The following is a 26,965-nucleotide window of genomic DNA, read 5'->3' as shown; positions in this document are numbered from 1 at the left end:
CCACAGAATTACAAACAGTTTATGATAAATTCAGACTTCCAGTGAAGTACCTGACAAAATGTTATGCTTTTCTGCTCTTTGGACCATAAGAAAAAAAGAATATAAACAGTCCTCACTGATAGATCTACGTCACCCTTATATAAATTGTCTAAACACTAAATCAGGGTTTCCGGTAGGTTGACTGCTTTTTTGCCACCAGATTCAAGTTGGGATGTTTGTCTGTATGTGAAAGAGACACACAACAAGATGAAGTAGACTCACACTGAGGTGAAAAGCAGCATTTATTTTATATGCTTATGTTAAAAGAGAAACACAATGGAACTGCTGGTCGACAACAGATATTATTTATGTTCAGGGTAACTAAAGATATTTTTCATATTCGGCATACACACATATGCACGTTTCTGCAACATGACTGACGAAGGATCTGCTGTGATATTGCACTAACGGAAAGAATTTGGATCGGTGCCACCTTTCTCCCCGAAAGGCAACTAAGATGCTCAAGCAGCACTGACACAATAACTGGTTCACATGGCAACATTTTGACCTTTAACTGTCACCTGAGGCGCTCCAAGCAAAAGCAACACATATCCAACTATCACTAGATAAACCAATGAGGGAGAAACAAACCACTTTCTCCGTTTCATTGTACTACCATGTTATAAAACTGTTCTAAATAAAAATAAGTCGGTAACAACTGCTTCAGTAACAACATGGTGAAGATACTGTGCCACCATGTGGCTTAGTGGCAAATATACCCTGGCCTACTCAGACTGTGTGGGAAGGAGGTCTGTACGAGACCCACAGATAGATCAATAAACACATGCTGTGAGCATACGGCAAAAAAACGAGTTTGATACAAAGGGGAGTCAGAATAGCTTGACACAACTTCCTACTGACAGCTGATGGGAAGCATTTGGATGTGAAAACCATGCTCTCCATAAAGTAACTGACAACAGAAAACCTGGATGTGTTGTTCAGTGGATGAAAACTGCTGTCACTGCTTGATTAAATAATGCGCAGAACAGGACATGAAAATGATCACCATAATAGGATCTCACTAATGATAGTCCGACAAGTCTCACATTACCAGCACGAATGGCTAAATTAACCAGGAGAAATCATCGTGGCCTTTTTTCTGGGTTGAAGAGGAAACGATAAAAAGACATTAAAGCAGCATAAAAACAGCACTGAAGGGGAATACATCACATTCAGCTTTATTCAATCTTGGCCTCAACTCCAACCCAACATTTTGCTTCCAGTTTTACAAACCACAGATCTACTGAAAAGGACGGACTGTTGATCCAACAATTAAATACATTCCTACTTTTATTTACAAGATGATGATTATGGTCATTATTCTTCTTTTATTGCTGCTCCTGGATCACATCACTCGTCACTACAGCTGTATTTTCTATTACAGTGACCCTCGTTCCACATGAAAAGTAAGTGCTTTGCAATTTGCATTCAGACATGTCAGAGTCCCTTGTAAATAACAACACACAGACAAAGATTGCTTTTAGAGAAGAGTGAAGGTTGTGTTTGGGGTCAGGAGCTCCAGTTGCTGGCGCTTTCTCAAAAGCTTGACAAAGTTTTGGTTTTTAAAACAACGCGATAACTGTGCCACTTGCCCTCAGCTACTCTTTGGACTGGCAGATCCAAAAGAAGCAAAAGTCTGTTTACTGAGGTAATATTGTCCACTTGTAGGACTGCTCTAACAGTGCCACGAGAGATCTTTGTTGTCTTAGACTCACGTTTCGTTTAGTCGTCCTCCTCAGTGAGCAGGCTAAGGTTACCTAATTCACAAGAAAAGAGGGCAGGTAAGAGGAGTGGAGAAAGGACTGAAAAACAGAAGTTAAGAGTGTGATGTTGGCGAGAAATAGTGAGGCCATGAGTGTGCTTTTAAAGAGGACCTATTATTTGTTATAATGCCACAGTACTGGATGAAAACATCAAACATGGCCATAATTTCAAGTAATGAGGTCAGTGTGTGTAGAAGCAATCCCCACGACCAAATGCTCAGGCATTTTCTTCACAAGAATAAAAAGGTTTCTTTTAGGCTTGAGTTTAAAAATGTGCAATAACTGTTGTAAATGAAAGAAAAAATATCCCAGCTACTCCTACTTTTTGGAAATGAACACATTAAAATGGCTTTAAAATAGTTTTGCAACACTGTTGCACAACTCTCAGTTAAACCTGAAATTCTACAATTCTAATCACATCACCAGTGCTTTCAAACCCACTGTGGTGGTGCGCAGCGGCCAAATTACAAAATTATATTCCATCACCAAATGCCTGTGAACCTTACAGTTACACCATGATTTGTTGCCATTTACAGAAGAGCTGATTTTACATCTAAAAACATGCAGTAGACATTTATATCTTAAATAATTTCAAATGAAATATTCTTCAAAATGCTCCTTGGGAGCAACAACTGTACATGAGTAATACATAACTACAGGATCAAATGAGGTATATGCATTCTCGTCTTACTTTCCAAGGTAAGGATGCAACCAACCACCTAAAACAAACAAAAACAAAACCCCCAAAACAACAACCACAACAAAAAAAGTTAATTCGCCATTGGAAAATAAAATGTGAAATATGAGTACATCAACCAAAACAAAGTGACAGTTACTTCCATTATCATCTGACAGGGATCAATAAAGACGACACAGGTTGCAAAATGGAAGTGGAATTGATTTCCAATAGTAAAACGTAAATCTTCTGTTTTAAAGAGTAATGCAGTAGAGCGTGCACAACTGTCTGACCCTGCCTCTTTCTCTGGACACTGCTACTCCTGAGGCTAAAATTCCTAGTGTTTGCTGGACACTTTGCTATCATATAAGAACTTTTGCAGAGCATGCGCTGTGTGTGACTCAACAGCATCAAAGTGAAGCTGAAATGTTCCTTCCAGAGTGTTGGGATAATATGACTGTACAGTGATTTAGATGGTTGCTCTTTTTAACTCCCCCAAAGATCAAAGATTGGTGTAAAAGCTGATTTGGAACTCGAAGGATTACCTTCATCTGAAAACACACAGTGAAGTTCCCAAACATCATCATTATATCATCATCATTTGGTGATTTTAAAATGGTCTTTGCTTTGTATTCTTCTGAAACAAGCTGTCACAGTGCCCTTGCGTGCTTTTCAAAGGAGACTGACCTCATGACTCTAAATATGTTGTAACTGTACACATGACGTGTGTCCTTTAAGATAAGCATGCTCAGAATAACTCCCTGTCTGGGAAACTAGGTTTAAGAAAAGCATGTCTGTCTGCTGCCTTTTTCAACTACACCTCTAACACTCTCAGAGTCTCAGCTTGGCAAGTTGGAACACACTGCGGACAGAGCTTGGAAGAATTCGCTTTTCCTCAGTGGTCCAGAGATGGTGTTTAATCCAGAGCAACCTCTGATACGATGGGTAGCATGAAGGTTGTGGCTTTCTTTGATTCCTTCATCTTGTCCAGGCCGAAGAGGAGGTCCAGCTGAGTGACTGGTCGCAACCGCTCCTCATCCACAGGTCTGGAGCCAAGGACACAAGAGATCAGAGGTCAGGCACAGAGGCCTAATAGCAGGTTTATACTTCTATACTGCACACAGCGTACGACATGTACTAGAGTCGCAGGAGAAATTTTATGGATTTCCACATGAATATGACCTAAAGCATCAGATTTCCACACTAAATCCTAAAAGTAGAAAATTGATCTCTCACATTGGCACCATCAGGGAAAACCCAGCAACAATGGTGTGCATGGCAGGGCTGCAAAGAGAACATTGCTGCCCGTCAGCAGTTTGCTAAAGATCACACAGACATGCCAGAAGGCTTTTGGAACAATGTTTTGTTGACAGATGAGCCCAAAATAGCATCTTTTGGGGCTCAAATAAAAAACCCATCTCTTCTGTCAGAAGAGAGGAAAACACTGCATTCCAACATAATAACCTAATTCCATCTGTGCACTGCATAATCATAATCATCCTGTCATGGTTTGTGTCTGTTTTGCAGCATCTGGGCCATGATGGAGCAACACATTTTGAATTTCAATGTCAGATTGTAATGGAAAATGTCAGGACATCTGTCTGAGGTCTGAAGAAAAAGTGGGCCGCGCAGTACGTCACCAACTCTTAGCACGAATGTACTTCAACCACAGACTGGTGAAAGAAGTATAAAGTTTTGGGACGGCCCGAATCCAACTGCATTCAACTTAAAAGACGTGGAAGGCGTCTGAGCAGCTGTGAGAAAACCTCAACCCCGAGATGAAGCTATTTTGGGCGTTTGAATCGGTTCAATTTCCTCCAAGTGGAAGTGCAGGACTGACCGACCGTTACCAGAAATGGTTTGCTGCAGCTATTTTGAAGAATGGCGTCACACCAAATACTGAAAGCACGCATACTTTCACCCCTCACAGATCTGCAACAGTGGATCATTTTCCTTAATAAATACAAAAATAATTTGAAATGTGTTATGTTTTTCTAATTTTGTGACTTTTGTTCAAATCTCATGTTTTAGGTCATGGAAAATTCCAAAGGTTTCACAAACGAAATGTAGACACTTACATATGCTCTCTTTGCTATAAAATAAAAAATAACTATAAAATGTTTTTGTTTGGTTTTTTTACAATACACACAGCTCAGTTTGAGCTGAAGTGGGCTCCTTCCTGTCAGTGTAAAGACGTTTACCTGCACCTTTATTCCCAGAGATATCTTTATAAAGGGAAAAAAGGAAAAACCTAAACCCCAGTTTAACAGTATAGCTCTGTTTTTCTACATAATACAGAAACACTGCTGCGGAAGGTTAATGAAAGAGCACAACTCTTTGGGCTTAAACTGTATGAAATACATGTGTAAAATCACACTAAAATTCCTGATAGCTTTAATTATGAAGCAGAAAGTTTTTGTTAATTTACAGAAAATTCCCTTTTATTATTATTTATTTATATATTTATACTGTGGATCCAGTGTAAGCCCCCCACTCCCATCTAAATTCAATTAAAATTCAATTTAAAGTCCAAAATGTATGCTCTCCTTTACATTTCCCAAAGCCTTCCAGTGGGCTGGATTCTGCACCCCAAGGCCTGATGTTTCACTCTCTTGTTTCACAAAATCTGTCACTGATTGTAAAAGATTTATCTTACAGGATGCAAACTGTCTGAATGAGATAAGATATAAACTTCTGTTGCAAACACACTGCATACTCCACGTACTAAGAATTAATGTGCACACTGAAACTGGAAGACCCCTACCATCCTGTGTGAAATATGTGATTTCACTATCGCAATGATTACCGAGAACTACAGTGATTTAGTTCAGAGCCTTCACTTCACCATCACCTTCAGATTCTTTTTCCTTGGTTTTATAATTGGAAAGAGCCTATCCATGAATGCTTTTGAGTTCTCAACACTTAAAAGTTAAAAATACTCTTTCAGCAACAATGGCTTGCACCAACAGTGGTTTCAGTAGTCGCTTAGCAACAGCTGAACAAAGGCTTACCCAGATCAGACATTTTCACAAATCTTTTCTATAAGTCTTTTATATATGCTCAGATAATAAAAACCAGTCATCCATTTCTAACAGTGCCTAGTTTAATAACAGTACTGTGCGATGCTGACAGTTGTGTATGTAAGGAATCAGGATGTAATCATTTTAATTAAGATCATCCTTCCTTTTATGTCGTATTATAATCACTACTATTGAGCGGTCTTGAAGTGTGAATATCTGTGAAGAAAACTGGATGTAATGGTATAGTTGTGGGAATATGAAGTTGAATGTGAGGCTGTGTACCAGTACAAATATCACTTAATGTAATATGTGCTTTAAAAACAAACAAACAGCCTGGTCTAGTCACAAACTGTCACTGAAGCTCAGTGAACACAAGTGCTATGAAATCTTGTGGGTGTCTGAATATGAGTCATACCTTTCCTCCTCCTGGCAGTCCTGCAGCTGCTGAGCGATCTGCCTCATCTGCTCCTTGCGGACATAGTCCCGTACTCGGTACATGGCAGCGTCGCGGCAGAGCTCCCGGAGGTCACTCCCAGAGTAGCCTTCTGTCTTCTCAGCAATCTCCTTCAGATTTATTGCGTTGCTCAGCTGAGCAGAAAAGACGTCAAGCAATGTGAGATGATTATACAGAATTGAGCTGTCACTAATCTTTGAACTGTGCTTGTTGCTGCCAATCAAATGCCAACTAATCATGGGTGATCTGATTCATTGTAACGTGAAGTGACAGTGGAAATACAGGTGTGAAATGAGTCTATGATAATGGAACAAGATAACAGCAGAGCTGAACAATTTCTTCTGCTGTTGATAAAGATAAAAAGAAACCATCTTACGTTTTCTCCTGCCAAGATGAGTCTCAGGATGTCTTCTCTCTGCCTTGTGTTCTGCAAAGGAGAGGACAGTCGTTCATATTAGGAAAGTAAATTGCTGTCTAGCCTATCATCATACATCTCCTGCATAAATTCAGGAATGCTTGCATGTGCCTCCTCTGCTGTTCTCCAACTTTGAAAAGTGTTCATCGGATCCATTTCAAACCTGGCAGAGGTACAGCTGGAAAGCCGAGTAAGTGTAGTGTTGAGTTTGAGGTCTCTAAGATGAGGGGTGAACTCATTTTCAGGGATTTTTTTTGGTTATCAGAAGCCAGTGAATCCCTAGTGGATATTACATGCGCTGGTTTTTTAGGTACTACCCCTCAGGCTCCTAGTAGATTCTCCTATGGTGTTCACAAGATTATCAGAAAGCTTGGCCTCTGGTCTTGATCTTGAGGTCACTGAAATTCAAACTTGTCTGAGATTTGTAGTAGATGGACCTAAAGTTTGAATTTCAAAATCCTACGTTGCCTTATTCAGAAATTATTGCACTCACAAACTTGGGTGTCCACCCTGCCTGCTTACCTGTTGGGGTGACAATAATCCCCTATCAGCCTTTTATGGTTGAGGGGTAAAAACTGTCAGTGACCAGAAATATATGGACACAACTGTAGACAGAATAAAGCCTCCTTGTGTATTTGCACACATCTTACCGGCAAGCCGATATGAAAAGTTGTGGGCATCCTGCGGAGAATGGCTGGATCCAGGTCCTGCGGCCTGTTCGTGGCTCCCATCACCATAACCTAAATTTTGAGAATCACAGTTTTAATACATTATTTCACAGGAACTACCTGCTGCATTGCAATGTTTTCTGGCAATTGCATTACAGTATAAGAAAGCATTCTGGTTGTGTTACCTGGGTGGTTGATGAGGTGTCCAGGCCATCCCATAGGCTCATGAACTGGGCTTTCATCATGGCTGTGGCCTCGTGGTCCATGCTGGAGCGATTCCTTAGAAATGATTCTAACATGCAGCACATAGAAAACATTTACACAAGACTAATCTTGCTAACTTGGCCAGCTCTGCAGCAGTGACTATGACACAGTATGTGGGGCCAATGAGTGCCTAGGACTCGGCTAACGTATTTATATTGAACTCATATAATTTAAAGACAAGATTAACAAAAAGGCAAGATACATTTTAGATTCTGTTTAAATTACAGCTATTGTGGGCACTGCAATATCGATCACAAGGTCAAATCCACTTAGAAACCATGGAAAGAATGTAATGCAAATTAAACAATATCTGTCATATCTGAATGAATGAAAATGAAGCTAGCTCACATCCACTAGTGCAATAAACTAACATTCTACACTTTTGACATGCGTCCTGCAAATGAAGCTTACCAATCTCATCGATGAAGATAATACAAGGCTGAATTTTGACAGCTAACGAGAAGACTGCCGCAGTCAGCTTTTGTGACTCGCCGTACCACATGTCAGTCAGCGTGGAGGCCTGAAGGTTGATAAACCTGCATCCCGACGCTCTGGCAGTTGCCTTGGCAATCATAGTCTTACCACAGCCCGGAGGACCGAATAATAAAACACCTGAGAGGACGAAAAGTAAAGAATTAAAATACAGTGATTCTCATCACATCTTGTAATATCTGAACAAAAACAAAACAGATTTTTACTCTCACTTCTGCAGTTTATAGACTTTGTAATTTTAACCTGACTCGTTTTAACCTTCACTGGCAACTGCACTGACATTTGCAACACGTGTATCAAATCTGGCTCGATCTCGTCCCAGAAGCATTTTTTTCCTTTTGGTTTGTTTTAAATGATGCGATACAAACAAAGCCTGAAGTCTAGAGACTGAACTTGATTCCCAAAGCAGCTCATTTTGGAGGTTGACTCATCCTGAAGCTATGTGTAAAGACTATCCACAGAAAGCAAAACATTCCTCTTAGTGATCTTTCACTGTCACGCTGCCAAGTGGATAAATCCTGCTTTTTTTGGCAGATTAAAATCGCAGTGCTATTCACTGGGTAGATATTTTGACAGTGATTAGGCAGAGGATGGCAAAAATACAAACTTAGAAAATTATAACCACAGTTTCAGAAGGTAATTTCATGTTAGCTAGTTTTTGATGCAAATCCACATTAATGTTCATGATGGGGAAAAAGGACATTTAAAATCTAACAGTAACTTTGTTCTCAGTCTTACAGAGCTACAGATTCTGATTTTTCACGATGAATTCAAGGGTAATTTGAAGGTTTTTAAACTTGAGTTCATGATCCTGAACATGCACAAATCTTCACTGGGCAACTGACTAATCTCAACTTAACACAGCTCACTAGAAACAAAGTAAAATACACAAAGAACAAGGTTATAGAAAGCTAGACTGCATTTACAGTAAGATTTCTGAATGACTAGAAAAACCAAATCCCATTCACACAATAGCTCAGTCACACCAGAGTAGAAATGGGATGGCAACCTCCTTGCAACTAAGAAAGCTTGGTGTTTGCTTAATGACTACAGTGATTTTTTTAGCATTTGGGGATCAATTGCAAGTACTTACAGTGACTGCTCTTGATTGCAAGGCTTTGCTCAGGTCGCTTGGTGGCCGATTTCCAAATAATCGCAGTCTGACTGCAATCACTCTCCGAAAGATTGGCAGAAATGTGCAAATAACTGTGTTTTCATTTAGGCTATAAAACTAGATAGACTGCCAATAATTTGAAACCAGTCTTCACTGATGAACTCAACTTGTCTGAGATGTGTCTCTCTGCATTAGGGGGTTTTGACTCAACTGCTTGCCAAATTGTCATTTTCTTCAACTCACACAGCAAAACTGAAAACTCAAGAGTAAAAATCCATTATACTTTGGAAAATATCAATCCTCCACAGAGAGTTAAATTTGGTTTTACCTGAAAACAAAAATATAGCTCTATGGGCTCTTTTATTAGTGACTGTCAGTCCTCTGGCTACAGCAAAACTGAATGTCAGGAGGTGGAGCTCGACTCTGTTAGTTAGCATTAACCAATGAATTACATAATGAACTAGCTTTCCACTCCCAAAAACTAATTTAAAAATGTATCTAATTTTAACTGTTTCAACCTTGTTATATTTTATCTCTGTATGTCAAATTTGAACCTTCTATGTTCCTTAAAGGGAACATGAAGATTAAATGTCTCTGCAGCTGGATCACAGACACTACTACAGTAGCACTGTATGACACAGTTAAAAATAAGCCTTATTTATCTTATACAGAATCTTGGTGCAGCCCCTCAGTTCATCCTTTGTCAGCACTTATAGCAGTATTTAGAGAAGTCTGAAGGAATGCTTGCATGTACACTGTCCTTATCGTCAACATGAGAGGAAATAAAAAAAAGCATAAGAGTTCCTGTTTAAAGAGTCAGCGTAAAATCTGATCAGTTCCAGATTAGATTAGATTTCATGCTGTGGTACCTTTGGGGGGCTGAAATAGTTTGGAATTCGCCATAAGGTGTCTCTTCTGAAAGGGCAGGATGACTGTATCTTGAAGCTCATTGATAACTTCATCCAGACCTGCAATATCTCTCCAGGATACCTGCAGGAAGGTGAAGTTATTCATAAATCTCTGAGCAACATAAAAAAGACTGATGATTACAACCGTTACCTTCATAGTTTGTGGATCAACTAGATGAGATGCAATGTTCATCTCATATTCTGTAAGTCTGATCCCCTCAACACCAATCCTCTTCATCAGCTGCTCTGCCTGAGGGGTCAAGAAACACTTCTTAGCTGAAGACACAAAACGATAACAGACATTGTGCACAATCTTTCTTTTTATCTCAAAGCATCTTTACATCATGCTTTGAATGTACAAGAACAGATAGTGCTTGCTGCATTGTGAGCCAGGAAAAACGCCTGACCTTGGCAGCATTTCTGGAACACTGTTCAATAACAGCATCAACCTTGAGCTTACGGTATTTTACAGATGCGTGTTTATAATGTGTGCTGATGCATGACATACCCTCTTCTTGGCTTGGTTTTTCTGTTTGGAGGTAGGATCCATTGCATCTAAGACCCATTTGATGCTGTAGTACGTGGCGGCACCAAAGACGGTCAACCTGAACAACATGCCAACCACTTCATTCCTAGACAACGGCCGCATCAGGGCCTCCCTGGGCAGATCTTTCAGCAGCATCTCTGATGGCTGATGTCAATCCATTGGCTGGATAACGAGGTGGAAATATACAAACGAAGTTATTACAACCACATAAGGTCAATTACAGCTCTCGCCTTTTATAAGGCTAAACAAGCTCTCACTTGTATTAGGTTTATGATGCCTAAGCTAGGACTGCGGGTCATGTTTATGCAAACGCAATGTCGCTATTTCAGTAAATAAATTACATTCGTGGTTCACATTTTTATTGGAATAAATGAACTCAATTCGCAGGTTAGCTTCTCCGGGGAAGCTAAAGCTAACAGGCTAGAGCTTCAACTTGAAAGCAGCAAACTGTGTTTGTAACATCGTGAAATTTTGACCTCACGCGAAATAAAACGTCTCACCCTTGCTACGTGTGCTGCTACGCTTAAACGTAACCTCTACTATGATATAAAAGACAAAATAGTGACACTTACAAAACGGGAACGTAACGAAAATGTATTCACTGTGCAACAACCTTTGACGTCCGGGTAGGAACAAACACTTTAGTTCCAGAAAGCACGATGAGGAGTTCACAGAGTTAGCCACTGGATGGCAGAACGTCCACACAGTTATTTCACGCATCAGTAGCATGGACAGCATTTACAGTGCTGCAGAAATAGTAGTTCTTATTACTCCCCAAGGGAAAGGTAAGAGCCTTGAAATAACATTTATAGTTTTGGCAAGTCAGTTGTGGACATGTTGATTGAACTGAGTAAAAGCTTACATTTATAAAAGGAATAGCTTTACATATATTTTGTACAAAAATGTCAGCAGCATCATGGAACACTGTAGCTAACATAATTTATAATAACCAATCACATAATCTCTATTTTTTTTCACGATTTTAAAATGATTTTCTTTGTTTTTTTATGTTTTAAAGTCAAAGGCTCTACAGTATTTTTTGCTCTTGGGTGAAATGCTTTTCTGTGGGTGTCTGGGATCTGTTAGAAAACACTGTGATTGGACACCCAAACATGTCCTGGGGTATGCTTCATGCAAATGTACCCTAGTAAAAGATAGGACAAATCTCAAGCCGTAATCTGTGTTTGGTCTCCACTCATCTTCAGCACGGTCTGATAATGGATAATTCAGTCTTCTAAACAGCAGTCTCAAAGATAAGGCTGTAACAAATGGCCTTCTCCTACAAGCAATTTATCACACATGTGCCTGAGGGATTGTTAATTGTCACGGAGTCCAAGTTAAATTTGATGATGCTTTTGGAGCTTTTGTGCAAACGAATCCCTGTTTTTCATCACTGTATTACAACTAAGAAAAATATAAAGTATAAAAGTGTAAAAAACTGTTTTAATTATGTAAGAACTGCTTAATTTACAAAATTTTACATCAAATGATTTAATGAACACCCAGATTTCTGCAAGACACACAGCTCCTGCTTTAACCTGAGATCCAAATAAACAACAGCCTGGCACAGCTTACCACACCATTTGGGCATGATTAGTTACATTTTGTATAATGCTCCAGAAAATGAGAATTTGTCCTTTAAAATTTTACTTTTTTTAATTCCCCATTTGAGTTAAGTAAAATCTTACAAAGCTTCTACCCTGTGTAGACCAATTAGTTGCCCAAATTGGATGCAGAATTAAATTCTGCACGGTTACAGCTTTAACCATCCAGTGAAGTTAAGTCCACCTTTGTTGTGGAAAATGGCGCACAGGCTGCTATTCTGCACACCTTTGGCTGTGAAAATGTTTCATGAAAAGCTTCAATCCCCCTGTACTGCAGCAGCAAGTCCCAGGAGATAGCAGCCTGACTCGGCCATTTTGATGGGTCTGGGCATAAAAGCGCAGGCTTGTGTATCTGCAAAGTGCAGCCGGGGCTCTACATTCCCACAACGCCTTGCACCTTGCCCAAACAACCGCTCTCAAGCGGGTGGGAGTACAACAAAAGAAGAAAAAAAAGAAAGAAAGAAAAAACATATTCAGCTCCCTGTCAAACCTCCACGATGCGGAGGCTGAAGTAAAACCTAAAGCTAGCTGCTTGGAGCTTTCACATGCCAAAATTGCATTCTTTGGAGAAAACAGTCTGGCAAGTGATTGTTTTGCTGTTAGAGATATAAATCCTTGCCGAGTAATAATAGTTCTGTCATTATGCTCCACCGCACCACTCTTTTTCCCTCAGTTTATATTAGTTGATTTTTTTTATGTGTGTGACAAAAGGATAATGGGATTAGTCTAGTTTTTTTTTAAGTGCACAAGGTAAAGTGTTAAACACTTAAGTAAATGCTGGTCACACACAGTATTTAATTACCCTTTTGGTCTCAGAGGAAGAGAAATTACCTGGAGCTGCACAGGATAAGGAATCATTGGGGAGTGAGTTATTTGCTTGCCAGTGCAAGGTTTTACTTTTAAATAACATCTATCTATCTATCTATCTATCTATCTATCTATCTATCTATCTATCTATCTATCTATCTATCTATCTATCTATCTATCTATCTATCTATCTATCTATCTATCTATCTATCTATCTATCTATCTATCTGTGATTTTTGTTATGATTTTAGTTTTTAAAAAAAAAAGACATTCTGGCATTTGTGGTCATAAAGAAACGAGATCAGCAGCCTGCTTCCTATGCGTAACCTTCATTTATTCTCTTTAATTGCAGTGCTTCTCTGGCTTCTGCTTGCCCTTTTTTGGCACCTACCCGTTGATAACTGTTCAGGGACGTAGTATAAATGATTCATGTCTGTCATATGACAAATAAGCCGATCATAGTCATTTGGCATGGATGAAAAGCAGAGGGATGAACAGACAAGAGACACATGAAAGAATGGATGTCTGGGTGAGACTCGGTTCGATACTGCTCAACAAAAGGATTTCACATGAGGCTGAGGCTTCCTCAGGCATCCCGCACTCTTTGTTCATTTTGCCAAGTTAACTCACACAAGTCGACAACCTGCCGACATTGCCAGAGAAGGATGATAACAGCTGTAGTTCCAGACAGACAACCCTCTACTGTTTCCTCAAATCTGCAGGCCTCAGTGTGGTTACTCCAGCACTGGCGACACATAGAAAATACCCCCCAAAAGCCAAGAGATAATTTGTTTTTACCTTCTCTTCCATCACCTGAGGCAGGTGAGAAGACGTTCCCAATGGCACATCAATCCATGCATTTAGATTAGGTATTTAGATTCTGTCAGACATTCTGATGTGAAAATAACGTTGTTTAATGGATCAATGCAGCCAGGAATTCAGGGTAAATATTCCATACATAATCTGCCAGTCAAAGGTTTGGACACACCTTCTCATTTAATGGATTTTCTTTATTTTTAATACTTTCTACATTGTAGAGACATATTGAAGACATTATGAAGCAAGATATATGGAATTATGGAGTTAGCAATGAAAAAATTGATAAATAACTCTAAATATGTTTTATATTTTAGATTCCTCAAAGCAGCCACCCTTTGCTTTGTTGACAGTGCTGCAAACCGTTGGTCTTCTCTCAATGAGCTTCATGATCAAGTCACTTGAAATGGTTTTCACTTCACAGTTGTGCCTTTTCCAGGTTCATTTGTGGAATTTCTTGCCTTCTTAATGGGACTGGGACCCTCAGTTGTGTTGTGCAGGTCAGGTTGGTACACAGCTGACAGCCCTATTTGACAACTGTTAGAATTCCTATTATGGCAAGAACCAATCAGCTAAGTAAAGAGAAACAAGAGTCCATCATTATTTTAATAACTGAAGGTCAGCAAGTCCAGAAAACCGGCAAAACTTTGAATGTGTTCCCAACTGCAGTTGCCAAAACCATCAAGCGCTACATTGAAAGTGGCTCACATGAGAACCGCCCCGGGAAAGGAAGACCAAGAGTCACCTCTGCTGCTGAAGATAAATTCATCCGAGTCACCAGCCTCAGAAATCGCAAGTTAACAGCGCCGCAGACTAGAGGCCAGATAAATGCCACACAGAGTTCCAGTAACAGACACATCTCTACTGTTCAGAGGAGACTGTGTGAATCAGGCCTTTATGGTCAAATAGCTGCTAAGAAACCACCACTAAGGAAAAGCAACAAGCAGAAGAGATTTGTTTGGGCCAAGAAACACAAGGAATGGACATTAGACTAGTGGAAATCCAATTTTGAGATCTTTGGTTCCACCCAACGTGGAAAAGGTGAACAGATGGTCTCTACATGTATGGTTCCAACTGTGAAGCATGGAGGAGGAGGTGTGATGGTGTGGGGGTGCTTTGCTGTTGACACTGTTGGGGATTTGAACCAGCATGGCTGCCACAGCATCCAGCAGTGACATGCTATCCCATTCAGTTCAGATCTATCGATCTATCTATCTATCTATCTATCTATCTATCTATCTATCTATCTATCTATCTATCTATCTATCTATCTATCTATCTATCTATCTATCTATATACCAAAATAACAGTAGTGACAAGATTAAAAAGACAAATAATAATAGTGTAACCGAATAAAACATTTAGGTATATTAACTGACATGTGAAAGCTTGACACAGTGTCTTATTAAAGGGAAGTTTTCCAGAGATGGCTAGCAGAACGACTGTAAGTTACTGTCATGGAGTGAAAGTTTGAAAATGGTAACATAAGCTGATTTCTGTCACCCGGAGACACAGATCGCAGATACAGCGCTATCACATGAGATGGATTTTCAACACTTTTTTTCTTTCCGTAAACGCAGACTTATAATGTGTTATCACCTGTCATCGTTGACAGGCTGTTGGGCCTGATTATCTCTTTCTAAAATGACATGCAGCGGCAGTGTTTGTGGAGACCTCCGGGAGAATGTCACGCCTGCACGGGAATTACAAAGGGCAACATGCAACACTTTATACAAAACACACTGAACTGGTTTGGGTATTATTTTATGTCAACTTGAATTAACGCCTGTGTCAAATGTTTGCACATATATGTGCTAAACAGGGCTCTGTACACTGTGCACACTGTAGTTTGGTGGGATACGTCTTTATTGTTGAGGTGCTGAATACTTTTCTGTGTACTGCTGTCATACTGACTTGACACCTAATTTAACGATGACATAAAACCTGACAGTCATAAACTTAACTTCACTTTTATTTATTATATATTCCTCTTCTTCCTTTGCCTCTGACATTTGTGATATTTTCACCTGAACATCCTGAGAAGGAATAAAGGCTACAGTTCAGGAAGAGAAGTTCAGACTGATTTATCATAGTGAACTGGAATCCAGTTTAAAGGGTGGGGGTGGGGGTTGATTAGCAAATGTTCCCAGAAAACCTCACCACTTCAACAGGATGACATCCTCACAGGAGAAGCTGGACCTGCTGGGTCCATAATCTCCACGTGACATAAAGCGGTGTGAACGCAGGAGATGAAATTGAAATGAGCACCTCAAATTCCTCAGGAAAACTCGAATAAGAAACACCCCAGGGAAGTTAGATAGTGGGGGCTGGTGTCTGCGTACGTGTGCAAACGGTGGCAGCCCTTATGTGGGCTTCGAAAAAGCACAGAAGTGGCAAAGCTACTCTGACAAGGAGGACGTTTAAGTTCAGAGCATGTGAGACTTGTCCCGTCGAGTGAAAACAATTGGCCAGCCCCAGCTCCAATTCATCAAAGTGACAGCACTTGGCCACATGGAAATGAATGAATAAATAAAGGAGAACGCATTCAGTGTGCAGATAAAGAGTAGCCTGCTGGGTAGACACTGCCAGAGAGGACTGTCAGTATATATACCATTCAGCCCTTGTTGGCAAAATGACATCCTCCAAGAATGAAACACTTGCATGAGGTTTCCTGCTCCCTGCTACACATGACATGCAAATGATTTGTGACAGTGGGAATAAAATTTAATCTCTACAATCCCCGTTTTGCTGTTCATCCGCTGATACCATAACCCCTGCAGCATGGCTGCTGCTTGTTGTCATGTGGAGTAGTTGACCTCGGAAACTCAAGCATCAGCATCCTCTCCTTGACTTTGACTATTAAAAAAAAGGGGTTACCTCACCCTATGTCTCCTGCTCTTGAGCTATGACCTGCCACATATCCATTATTGATTATCACTTTCTGTTACTGCAGAGTTTCGACGGTTACCTATAGGCTTCTGTGATGCAATATGAAGCTCCCTTTGTGTGCAAGTCAAAAGAAATAGGAGTGTCTTTGAAGGGGGAGTAGAAACACAGGGTTCTCCTCACAGGAGAAATATGCGTATTTTTTCTTGTTTATGGTTAGATAAGAAAATAGTTTTCATAGCTTTAGGCTAAATCTCAAAGTATAGGCAGCAGACTCTCAGCACATGTGCCAGCATTACTTAGGACGTTCTGCTCAGTACGCTGCGTGCAGGTGTGTGGCTGCTGTAGCGTACTGATGCCAGGATGCATCACGGTATCAATCTTCTCTGCTAACACTTTCCCATTTTCCCCATATTGCCAAACTATCCCCTTGTATAAGTATGAATGAAAACTCCATTTTGCAACGGAGGCCTGAGAACGTTTCTTCTGTGTCATTTGTCACTCAAAGCCACTTTAAATGCATCACTCAGTTCGAACTTTTTATGGGATTTCTTGGATCAATCCATCATCGCTCGAACAAAACAGATTTGAACAGCACAAGCAACTTTTTCCCCTCCTCCCCCCACCCTTGTGCGGACAAAAAGGCTCTTATTTTCCCAATGAGCTGGGCTCCCTCAGCTGTGGCATATCATTCTGAGTGACACCTTCATCATAAATTACATACAGGCAGCACGATGGCACCCAACTTTACCCTGGGGTAAGCAGTGGGTGGTGCGCGAGTTGTGGGGGGAGTCTTGTGTTGCTTGGCTGCACAGGGAACAATATTGATTAACACTCATGTTTCTTTTGAATCAATCTCCATCACCTATCGGCCATTTTCTCCATTATATTTCATCTGGGGGAAGACGGATGGTGGAGATGGGTGGATGTGTGCAGGGAGCCTATCTGTTGCACTGCAGAGATTCCATCAGCAGATTTAGTGTTGTCTCCATCACCACCAGAATTGCCTAATGGAGGGCGGGCACATCACTGTCACTACCTGCATCCCCCCCCACACACACACTTCCATCTTCCCCATTCTCACCCCCCCCCCCCCCCCCCCCCCCCCTTAACCTCCACCCTTGGGGATCCAGAGGCAACATTTACTTTGGCTGATTAAAACTCCTGCCACATAGGACCTGGAGGCACAGCGAGACGCCCTCCCTGACAGGTGGATGTGTGGTTTTTGTCTCTAAATGTACCCAAAAACAATACATGTGTTACTCTCTGCATGTGTATTTGAAGTGAAGGAATAATTTCTAGCTTGCTGTTGCTGTCTCCGTGAAGCACAAATAAAGTGGCTGGTGTGGATGCTTCGCCATTAATTTTTTAGTTGATGCATCAATTCTTACCCCAGGCAGATCCGAAATAATGGAACATTTTTCACGTCAATCAAAGTCCAAAGATAATGAATATCCTTCCATATTTCTTTATTTATTATTTGACACGATATTAAATCAGAAGCCATATTTTGTACCGCCCGACCCCCGCTAACCCCCACCCGAGACCACCGCCACATGGCATATTTATCCTCAAAAACAATCTAAGTTTTGATTGTTCCCCGATAAGCCCTGAGCTGCTGGATGGAGCCTCTGCATGGAGCGGATCTCACTCAGCTGGTGTCAGCCAGATTTATTTTTCCTCCCAGCACTGGAGCTTGGTTGGCGCTCAGCTCAGCAAAGACCCCCTGGCACTCTAACCAATCTATCAAGTCCATCAGTGTTTCATGTAGCCTAGGGGACACTGGCTGGCAGCCCAAATGAGCTCACTCTTCCTCTTCCTGCTCTTGCCATTGCCTGCTCTCCCTGCTAAACATATCTGAGCTGTAGATGCCTGCTTAACTGCTGGCTGTCTGGATTTTACTCCTTGGCTTGGTTGTGACAGCACCAAGTAAAGTTTACCAACTGCAACACTGCCCTCTTTTAAAAATAGAATGGAAATAGGTAAGGCTCCCTTTCTTGGTGATTACACCGATCCTAGTGCATCCACAGTTGTGGACATTGGTCGCATATTAAATCTTTTTGTCTCAATGTGTCCATGTTGCCCTTTTAAGAGAAAATAAGGCCAATGAGAGAGAAATGCAAATGACTGAAATTGTTTTTATAAAAACATTTTAAACTCTGTTTTGCTTCTTAACAAATTCTGGTGGCTGTTGAACTGCTATATATTTTTGCTACAGTGTAAGCTCACCAGCTAGCTGCTAACCCTGCCCTGAGGTGCAAAACACAACAGCATTTCACAAAACACAACAGTTCACTCCAATGTGATGTCGCTACCAGCCACTCATCAACAATAGCTCTTTCAAATTATTCCCCACTCTCCTGGTATTTTTGAGGCTGCACTATTGTGGAAAATTAAATTGTAGGATTGACTCTAAAAAAATAAATAAAACCCAAAACAATAAGCATGGTGCACTCCACTTCACTGAGAAATATTCTGTGTTGTGTACTAAAATAACCTTGTAGCTAGAATTGCTTTCAAAAGGCATCCAGCAAGGCGTCATGTGCATTTGGCTTTGTTGAGGAATATGGGCCGATGTGAACACATTGACTTGCCAGCTGAAAATTGTGTGTCGTAACTTTTTGTGTGGCTGTGAATTACCTGGAGTCTAAATGTATTATTTAGCAAAACCAAGTTGTTTATTGTTACTTCTTGTGCGTCATCTGTGTATCCATATTAGCATCGCAGGGGCCTATCCCAACTGCCATATGGCAAGAAGCAGAGTACCCTGCTAACACACAGAGATAGACAAGCATTTACACTCATAAGAAATGGCCAAGAATCACCACTTAACCTAACCACATATCGTTGGACACGTGCATGGGGATGCAATGGGATGCACGTTGCTATTTACTACTGCATCATTTACTACTGTTCACTGCATCATTCCATGTTTGGCACTGATCACCACCTGCACTCATGTATATATCATGTATATATCTATCTATCTACTTAGCACTTTTAATTCTTATTCTCATTTTTATTTTCATGTCTATTTAAGCTTAATTTATAACAGTATGTTTGCACTGAAGCACCGCAGCAATTTCCTAATGTTGTAAACCCGCTCAACATTTGGCAATAAAACCCTTTCTGATTCTGATTCTGATTCTTCTACATGTATCTCTTCTTCAAAACATTAATATAGTAACTGCTCGCTGTTTTCTGAAGGCATATTTAAAATGTGCAGGTTTCTTGCATATAGTGTATGACATAACAGCCATTTGTTCTGAAGACTGAATAAAGTCTTGATAATCTTCGCTCAACTCTTCATGCCTGGATGACAGATGCGGAAAACGGTTAACTGACTGAAGTTGGGCCAGACTGTGTGCCTCATTTTAGACTGTAGAAAATTAAATCACAGGAGAATACGCAGATATGAGAGCACGATGATCATCAGGCAAAAAAAAGCAGTGGCCATTAAGCTGCCTGCTGCCTCTGGGAATCACAGTATTTTTGACAATTTTCCCCCAGATGAAATTGTCACTGCCAGGCTCAAGGCGGGTAGATGAGGTACGTCTGATCACGCTGACCTTGTTCACAATATTTTTCACCTCAACCTCCAGGGACTCAGAGCACAGACAGGAAGTTTTCAGTTTTTGTTCGGTCGGTTGTCTGGACACAATTGTTTTATTTTTGTTTCTGTAGGACTCATATAGGTTGGACATTTACAGGCAGTGCTTTAAAGCAGTGGTATCCAGTATTAGCTCATCATACCATCCCTGGGCAACAAGAGAACTAATAACTTACAGCCGTACAACTATATACACACATCAACAGAGTCGTGGGCTAAACAGTCTTCTACATTAAACAAGAACATCAATCTGCTTTTGGTCCGTTGCTACTTGCTGCTCCAGGTTCCTGGATGAGAGGTGAGACATCCTTCAAACTACTTTTTTAAAGCTCTTAAGATTTAGCTCTGTAAACCAGTTATCAATTACTTTGCATTGGAAAAGTGTGTTATTAAGTTCCAGGTGGAGCATGATCTCTCTATCTATATGAAGGACATCGAAAGAAACGTGTGCTTTTTTTTAAAGGATTGGATTAGGGGCCTTTGGTCAGCCTCCACGTCCAAGAGAACACATTTACACAGACTGTGATTATACTCTCAGAAGGTCATCACAGTGAAAAGTACTTCTAATCGTAGTTTAAAATCAGTGAGAAGTGGATTAGGACTATTTTAAGAGGTCCTGGCTCTCTCCATCATGCTCTTGTTGCTAAGTGACGGGGTTGCTGTGGAGTTTGTGAAGGAATGCTGACCTCTCATACTGTCATGCCAACAATATGTTTATGTTCTGTGACTCTCTAAAGATATTTAAGACACGGCTCAGAATTAAGATGTAACAATCACACTGATTTGTGTCAAATGATCTATATTGTAATTTTCAATTCATTTTAAGATTTCAAGTTTTCTGTTATCCGTGTAACAAGAATAATGAAGTTTATTCATTTTCATAGTCACTGGAAGTGCATGAACTTCAGATATATGACTTCACACTTTGATGTAGCAGAAATAAGAAAACCGCACAACAACAGTGTCCTCAGATATCTCATACATCAAAATATTGTAACATAAAAAAAAATTAATTAGTCATAAATTCTGTATAAATTAAAAACAGTGTGAGACTGGATTATAAAGTGAGTGGAAAATGCTCCCTTTGCCCGACTACTGTATTGTTTACATCCCCACAAAGTTATAAAGTTATGAAGAGATACAAAGACTTTACGAAATTGTAGTGGTAGATGCAGTGGTAATAAATGACAGTAGAAACACAGTTTGATTTGATGACATACTCACAAGGTGAAATCAATGTCATCTACACTGTTGTGAATGTTAACAAAATAAACTGAACGAAGAGGCCAGTGGAATAAATTTGCACCCAAAAAGATGTGAATAAGCATCAACATTTCCAAACCAAAACTGGTAATGCATTTTATAAACCTTATTTCACTTTCAGTAATGTGTTAGAGCAGGAACTTGCGTTGACATTCTTTATTAAATTCTCAGTTAAATCAAAAAACGGGCCCAGACCTGTCCAACATCAGTGAGGTTTTGAACTAAAGTGCTTCCAGGGCTGTTTTACAGAGGGATTGTGGATCAGATTTACACTGCATCCCAAAAGTCTTGAGCCACCCCTCGTTCTTTAGATTTTGCTTCCAATGAGCCCAACTTTCTTGCAATTTTCTTAAAATGGTCTTGAGTAATCGTTCTCCAGGCTTCCTGAATGTTTTTCAAAGTATTTCTTTGGACGTTGGCTTCTTGAACATGTTCAGAGGAATATTTGATAGTGACCTCTGATTTTGGCATAACAAAGGCATATAGCTCAAGACCTACTAACAACTTAACAAAGAACAGGCACTTTGTTACTAAGGGCCAACTGCAAAAACACACTGCTTCTTCTCATTTCTTTAGCAATGAGAAATGCAAAAGATAACACATTTGACAGGCATCACTTGGTATTCCTGCACCAACAAGGCGATTCCCAAAGTGCTATTAGGTGAAAATTTAACATATCTTGGCATGTGTGTGTGCAGTGTAACCTTAACAATTCTGTGTGCACATTTTGAAAACCTGATGGAGTCCTGAAATCACGCTTTAAACAAAAAAGTTTAATGAGGTAAGTCTGGACAAAACTTCAGCAAGTCAGTGCGCCAATATCTCACATTGTTACACACAGCAAACTAGATAGTGTACGAGTACTTCCTGTCTTCCTTTCCTTTTTTAGCCTTTGTACGTAGATAGCTAGTTGTTTACCCATTTTTTTCTATATGCTATGCTAACTCTCCGCTGGCATATTTAGCCCCACAGACATGAGAGCAGTTTCAACTTTCACATTAAGAAAACTAATGTGTGCATTTTGCAAAATGTTTATCTAATCCTATAATGTTTCCGGCATCCCACAATAAGGTGCGAACAATCACACTCTTTTATCGTTACAAAAACGCTAATGGGCCAACACATCATTAAATTCACATCATCATGAAATATATTAAAACTCCATAAGTAAGAAGCTAAATGGTTCTCACTCAGGGTTATTTTTTGATAATGCCCAACTGCCCCCATGGCTGAAATTAAACAAAAACATTAATCTCTCATAAATAGCGAGGGAAAGCCGAGCTCATGCCTCAAGGCCTTGGGCATGCAGATGAAAAGCAGGACTACAGTAAACTAAAGGAGTACTCACAAATAAAAGTAGGAGGCAGAATTCATAATTCTGCATTACAGTTAATCAAACAGCATAGAAGCAGTTTATGGATTATGGAAAAAAATCACAGTATTTCTAGTAAAAAGAAAAAGACAATTAGCACAGCACAGCCTTCATAAATTAAGTGAGCTATAAATATGCATATGTCCCCAGGTAAAGTGTAAAATTAAACCTTAGATGCTTTGAAAAGTAAACTTGCATTAACTATTAACTATTGTTACTTGTTGCTGTTCATTGTGTGTGTGTGTGTGTGTGCGTGCGTGTGTGTGTGGTGGTGGTGGTGGGGGGGATGATGTTATGGTCCTGAATCACTGCCATGTATTTAATTCTGGTAAAGTTTCTTTGCTGATTGCACTTGAAATGCATACAGTGGAAGCAAAAATGCAAAGATTAATGGTCATCAGTTGTGGCATATAGGCATACAGCATGTCTCCCCCTCCTCCCATTAGTCAACACCTATAGCATGGTTACCTATCAAAAGGTAAAGTTTTAAGCCTAAAACAAAACAAACCCTTTTTTACTCTGCATCAGTTTTGGTACGATTTGTAAACAGACAGCAGTTCTGCAGATGAAGAACAGCAGGGAGCAGGCCGACGCTCTGATAAAAAAGCATCAAAGCAGCTCTGAATTGAAGTGACAGGTGTTAGATCCACGTAACCATACGCACAACTAATCATGTGATCCCAGGTTCAACCAAATCTGCTGAAAGAATCAAAATTTTGGATCAGGAAAGACTGAGATAGGCCGTATTGGCAAGTGTGCCCGCCACTATACCACAGGCTTGCTCATATAAACAAAGTCTGAGGATGAGCTTGGTTTAATGGATCAGAGAGCTGGGCCCTGTTTCAGGAAGCCGGTTTGGAAAACTCAGAGTGAAAAACGACACTCACGGTTGAGTAACCCCGAACTGTCCAACTCGGAATATTCCGTTTCAGAAAGGCTGATAACAATTAGTTCAATCAACGCGGAGTTGCTTTAACCCCAAGTGAAGCGCGCGGACGAGGATACATAAAGCCCTGATAAGCGGAGCACAGATTAAGCGAGTCACCATGGAGACGGAGGGAAAGAAGGCGCGGTCAATGTATTTCACAGCGCTTGAGGCCGAAATTCTGATGGCAGCATATGCCGATAACATGCAAATTCCGCGGAAAAAAGTAACACAGCCACAGCTGCAAAAGCATGCATGGCAAAACATAGCCGACAGAGTCAATGCGTGAGTGTTAATTTAAACATTGATCGAGGGATTTCCACCCATTTAACACGTTATTTTATCATATGTTATTTTATTTGTTATTTTATACATTTTATTTTGTGATGTGATGTGAGCGCAGGTGCAACCCAACAGGCCCCAAACGTGCCTGGCAGCAAGTAAAAATGAAATATAAAAATATAGTCCAAACAGGTGAGGTGTAATTGTATTATGAGCCATAGTGCTTGGTCTGTTTGTCCCATGTAAATCAATTGCAGTTAGAGGCTACATTAATTTTCTTTCTGTAAGCACTTATTGAAATTATCTGAGCACATTACAAGTACATATTTGCTTACTCTGTATGCTCAAATGTGACCCGTTATAGCCAACAGAAAAAAAGCGGAGGCCCGAAAAACAGGTGGGGGTCCTCCACCACCACCACTCACAGAGGCTGAGCAGTTGGCCCTCAGCCAAAACAGTGGGCGCCCTGTGGCCGAAGGCATCTCTGCGGGGACATCCTCTGAGTCAATAACCCCGCAAGACACAAGTGCCTACATAAGGGGTAAATTCAAAATAATACATGATGTGCATACATCCTTTCTTCACAGTCACCTTTGCAGTGCGACACATTCATTTGATAAACTCTTTACCATAATGAATTATTTTGTAGTGAAGTTATTTTCCGACTGATTTTGCCTTCCCTCAGCCTTGGTTGTCTTTGAGAGCATAATGACAATGAAGTGTAAGGTGATTGGTATGTTTGTTAATTGCCATTTGGTCCCTTGTAAGTTATAAGTGACCTGTATAAACCTCATATTCTATCAGTTGATGGTGATGGTGTACTGCATCTGGTGCAGCCTCCTGTTGAGCCAGACCAACATGCAGTTGTGAGTAATACTCCACAGATTATATGAGTTTACAGTAGAACAGCAATGTTGTCTATTTCTTTACTACAGGAAAATAATGAAGAAACATTGACAGCTGTTACAGAGGAGGAAGCAACAGAGACACTTTATGAGGTTTACATCTTTTAATACTTTGTGTACAGGAAACACAGGCGACCAATAAAGCCAGTTGAACAAAAAAATCTGTTTATTCTTCTTTCAACATGTTGAGGTGATGGGTCAAAAGAAATGATTGTGACATATGGTGTCTCTGACTGCTCTTCCATCTTGTATGTCCGTGGGAGGGTCAGGATGTTCATGGTTTGGATCACTGCTGATGTTTGGTTCAGAAGGACAGTGTTCTCCTCTAATTGTGGCAATGTTGTGAAGAATCACACATGCCACAATAATGTCACATGCCCTTTCTGGGGTGACCCTGAGTCTTTGCAGGCACTGGAACCGGGCCTTAAGCATTCCGATAGTCATTTCAATTCTGGCTCTTGTCCTGCAATTAGCCAGATTATATCGCTGCTGTGGGCCCGGTTCAGGGTCAGGGTAAGGGGTAAGCAAATAGGGTAAACATGGATACCCCCTATCACCAAGCAAGTAGCCAGTGAACTCTCCTAAGACAGAAGGGTACACTTCAGTTCAAATGTCCCTGAAGCAATTGGTCTTTATATATTTTAAAGTATTCTCAACTCACCATGTCCAAATTTTGTGCTCAGTGTACATTCACGGAATATTTGTGAGTCATGGACAGAGCCTGGCCGCTTGGCTTCCACATTTGTGATAATGTTGGCAGCATCACATATGATCTTCACAGTGCAGAGAACACAAATTAGCATCCATTACTATGATGAAATAATTTGTTAGTTTGACATGCTACAGGGAACTATGTACCTGTACATTAATGCTGTGGAAAGACTTCCTGTTCACATAGTCTCCTTCATTTACTGAAGGAGCAATGATTGGAATGTGAGTGCCATCTGTACAGCCAATCACGCCTGGGAACCCTGAAAATAAATGTGCAATTTAAGTAGTAGTCCAAGTATCACCACATCATACATTAAGTTTTGGTCATCCTGATACCTGCAATTTTGTGGCATCCCTCTTTGATAAATCTTGTGGGTCTATGACCGGGGAACACCACAGACGAGTACAGGAGACGTTTCAGTGCAACTGTAACATTCCTGACTGCCCGACAGACGGTAGCCTTGGAAACGTGCTCAGCGTCACCAATATTATACAGAAAGCTCCCGTTTGCAAGAAACCGAAGTGCAATACAAATAATATGTAATGAACTGAGAGCATGTCCGCGATGTGTCACATGCGTAATATATGGCCTGAGGATGTTATCCAAATAAATTATAGATTGTGCTGAGAAACGGTAACGTTCGCACAGAAAATCATCAGGAAATGATAAAATGTCCAAACGCGCTCTAATCACTCTCTCCCGGCGGAGAGCTCTGCGGAGAATTTGGGCTTCACGATCTACTGGCTCTTCAAGGAAGTGGCACGCCATGTCCGACACTTCCTACTGTCAGGTTTCCGACAAAGGGGCGGAGACAGTCAGGGTTAGTTGTAGTAAACCTGCTAGGGGGCAGGTTAGCTTCACGGAGTGTGTCGTCATAGTGACTCACTCAGGCTGCAGCTGAACTCGCTTTGTGAAACCGAAAACCCAGAGTTTTCGTTAACTCAGGGTATACTTACTCAGTTTTTCCACTAAACCGGCTTCCTGAAACAGGGCCCTGAGATGGGATGCTAGCTTAAAATGGCACAAACATTCCTCCCCTCAGGCAGTTATTTTCCAAACAGCGGCATGCTGCTCTCTCTTCCCTTTTAAGTGGTAGACGTTCTCTCTATCCATCAAGGGCATAATTTTAGAGCCAAACATCTCTGAGACAGTCACACAGCCAGTCAAAAGTGGATTTCCTTCATCTGGTGTATATATATATATATATATATATATATATATATTAGGGGTGCAACAATACTCGTATGGATATTGAACCTTTTGATACAGTGCTTTCGGTTCGGTACGCATATGTATCGTCATGTGAAGTATGACCCTGAAGGTAAGCGCATCATGGACAAAAGTAAAACAGTATGTTGGATGTGCCACGCAATACTCAATTGGTGGGAACTAGTGCGTTAGCGCAGTTAGCTTGTTAACGTGT

The 26,965-nt window shown here is 40.6% G+C and overlaps 1 protein-coding gene and 1 long non-coding RNA gene across 3 annotated transcripts; both read right to left on the bottom strand.

Moving 5' to 3' along the window:
* Positions 1–252: 252 nt before the first annotated feature.
* On the bottom strand, positions 253–11,057 carry atad1a (ATPase family AAA domain containing 1a). 2 transcript variants are annotated; one of them, XM_086313258.1, is made up of 10 exons: positions 10,933–11,057; positions 10,322–10,522; positions 9,965–10,063; positions 9,775–9,895; positions 7,711–7,911; positions 7,221–7,327; positions 7,018–7,107; positions 6,329–6,379; positions 5,914–6,086; positions 253–3,524 (listed from the first exon to the last, which is right to left on the bottom strand). In XM_086313258.1, exons 2-10 carry the CDS (start codon positions 10,493–10,495, stop codon positions 3,395–3,397), a joined length of 1,146 nt encoding a protein of 381 aa, XP_086169384.1. In that variant the 5' UTR covers positions 10,496–10,522; positions 10,933–11,057; the 3' UTR covers positions 253–3,394. The 2 variants fall into 2 exon arrangements, with proteins under 2 accessions (XP_086169384.1, XP_086169383.1); XM_086313257.1 differs by having other exon boundaries at positions 9,775–10,063.
* Positions 11,058–24,661: 13,604 nt separating this feature from the next.
* Positions 24,662–26,433, bottom strand: LOC147316700 (uncharacterized). The gene is made up of 3 exons (XR_015131642.1): positions 25,689–26,433; positions 25,492–25,603; positions 24,662–25,411 (listed from the first exon to the last, which is right to left on the bottom strand). It is a non-coding gene; the product is annotated as an uncharacterized LOC147316700 (long non-coding RNA).
* Between the last annotated feature and the right edge of the window lie 532 nt (positions 26,434–26,965).

The sequence above is a fragment of the Aulonocara sp. 'chitande type north' Nkhata Bay genome, linkage group LG12 (genome assembly GCF_057382095.1).
Source record: "Aulonocara sp. 'chitande type north' Nkhata Bay isolate Kocher_YH1m ecotype deep benthic linkage group LG12, A_spYH_male_GT1.1, whole genome shotgun sequence".
Lineage (NCBI taxonomy): Eukaryota > Metazoa > Chordata > Actinopteri > Cichliformes > Cichlidae > Aulonocara > Aulonocara sp. 'chitande type north' Nkhata Bay.
The sequence above is the reverse complement of the archived record's forward strand: the minus strand, read 5'-3'. Positions and strand labels throughout refer to the sequence as shown.

Excerpts from the sequence above, each read along its gene's own strand:
- atad1a (XM_086313257.1), bottom strand. The coding sequence starts at position 10,495 with ATGCTGCTGAAAGATCTGCCCAGGGAGGCCCTGATGCGGCCGTTGTCT. Across the intron at positions 7,108-7,220 it reads ACACCTCATCAACCACCCAG|GTTATGGTGATGGGAGCCAC; the intron begins GTAACACAACCA and ends CTCAAAATTTAG. Across the intron at positions 6,380-7,017 it reads CTTTTCATATCGGCTTGCCG|AACACAAGGCAGAGAGAAGA; the intron begins GTAAGATGTGTG and ends TCTCCTTTGCAG.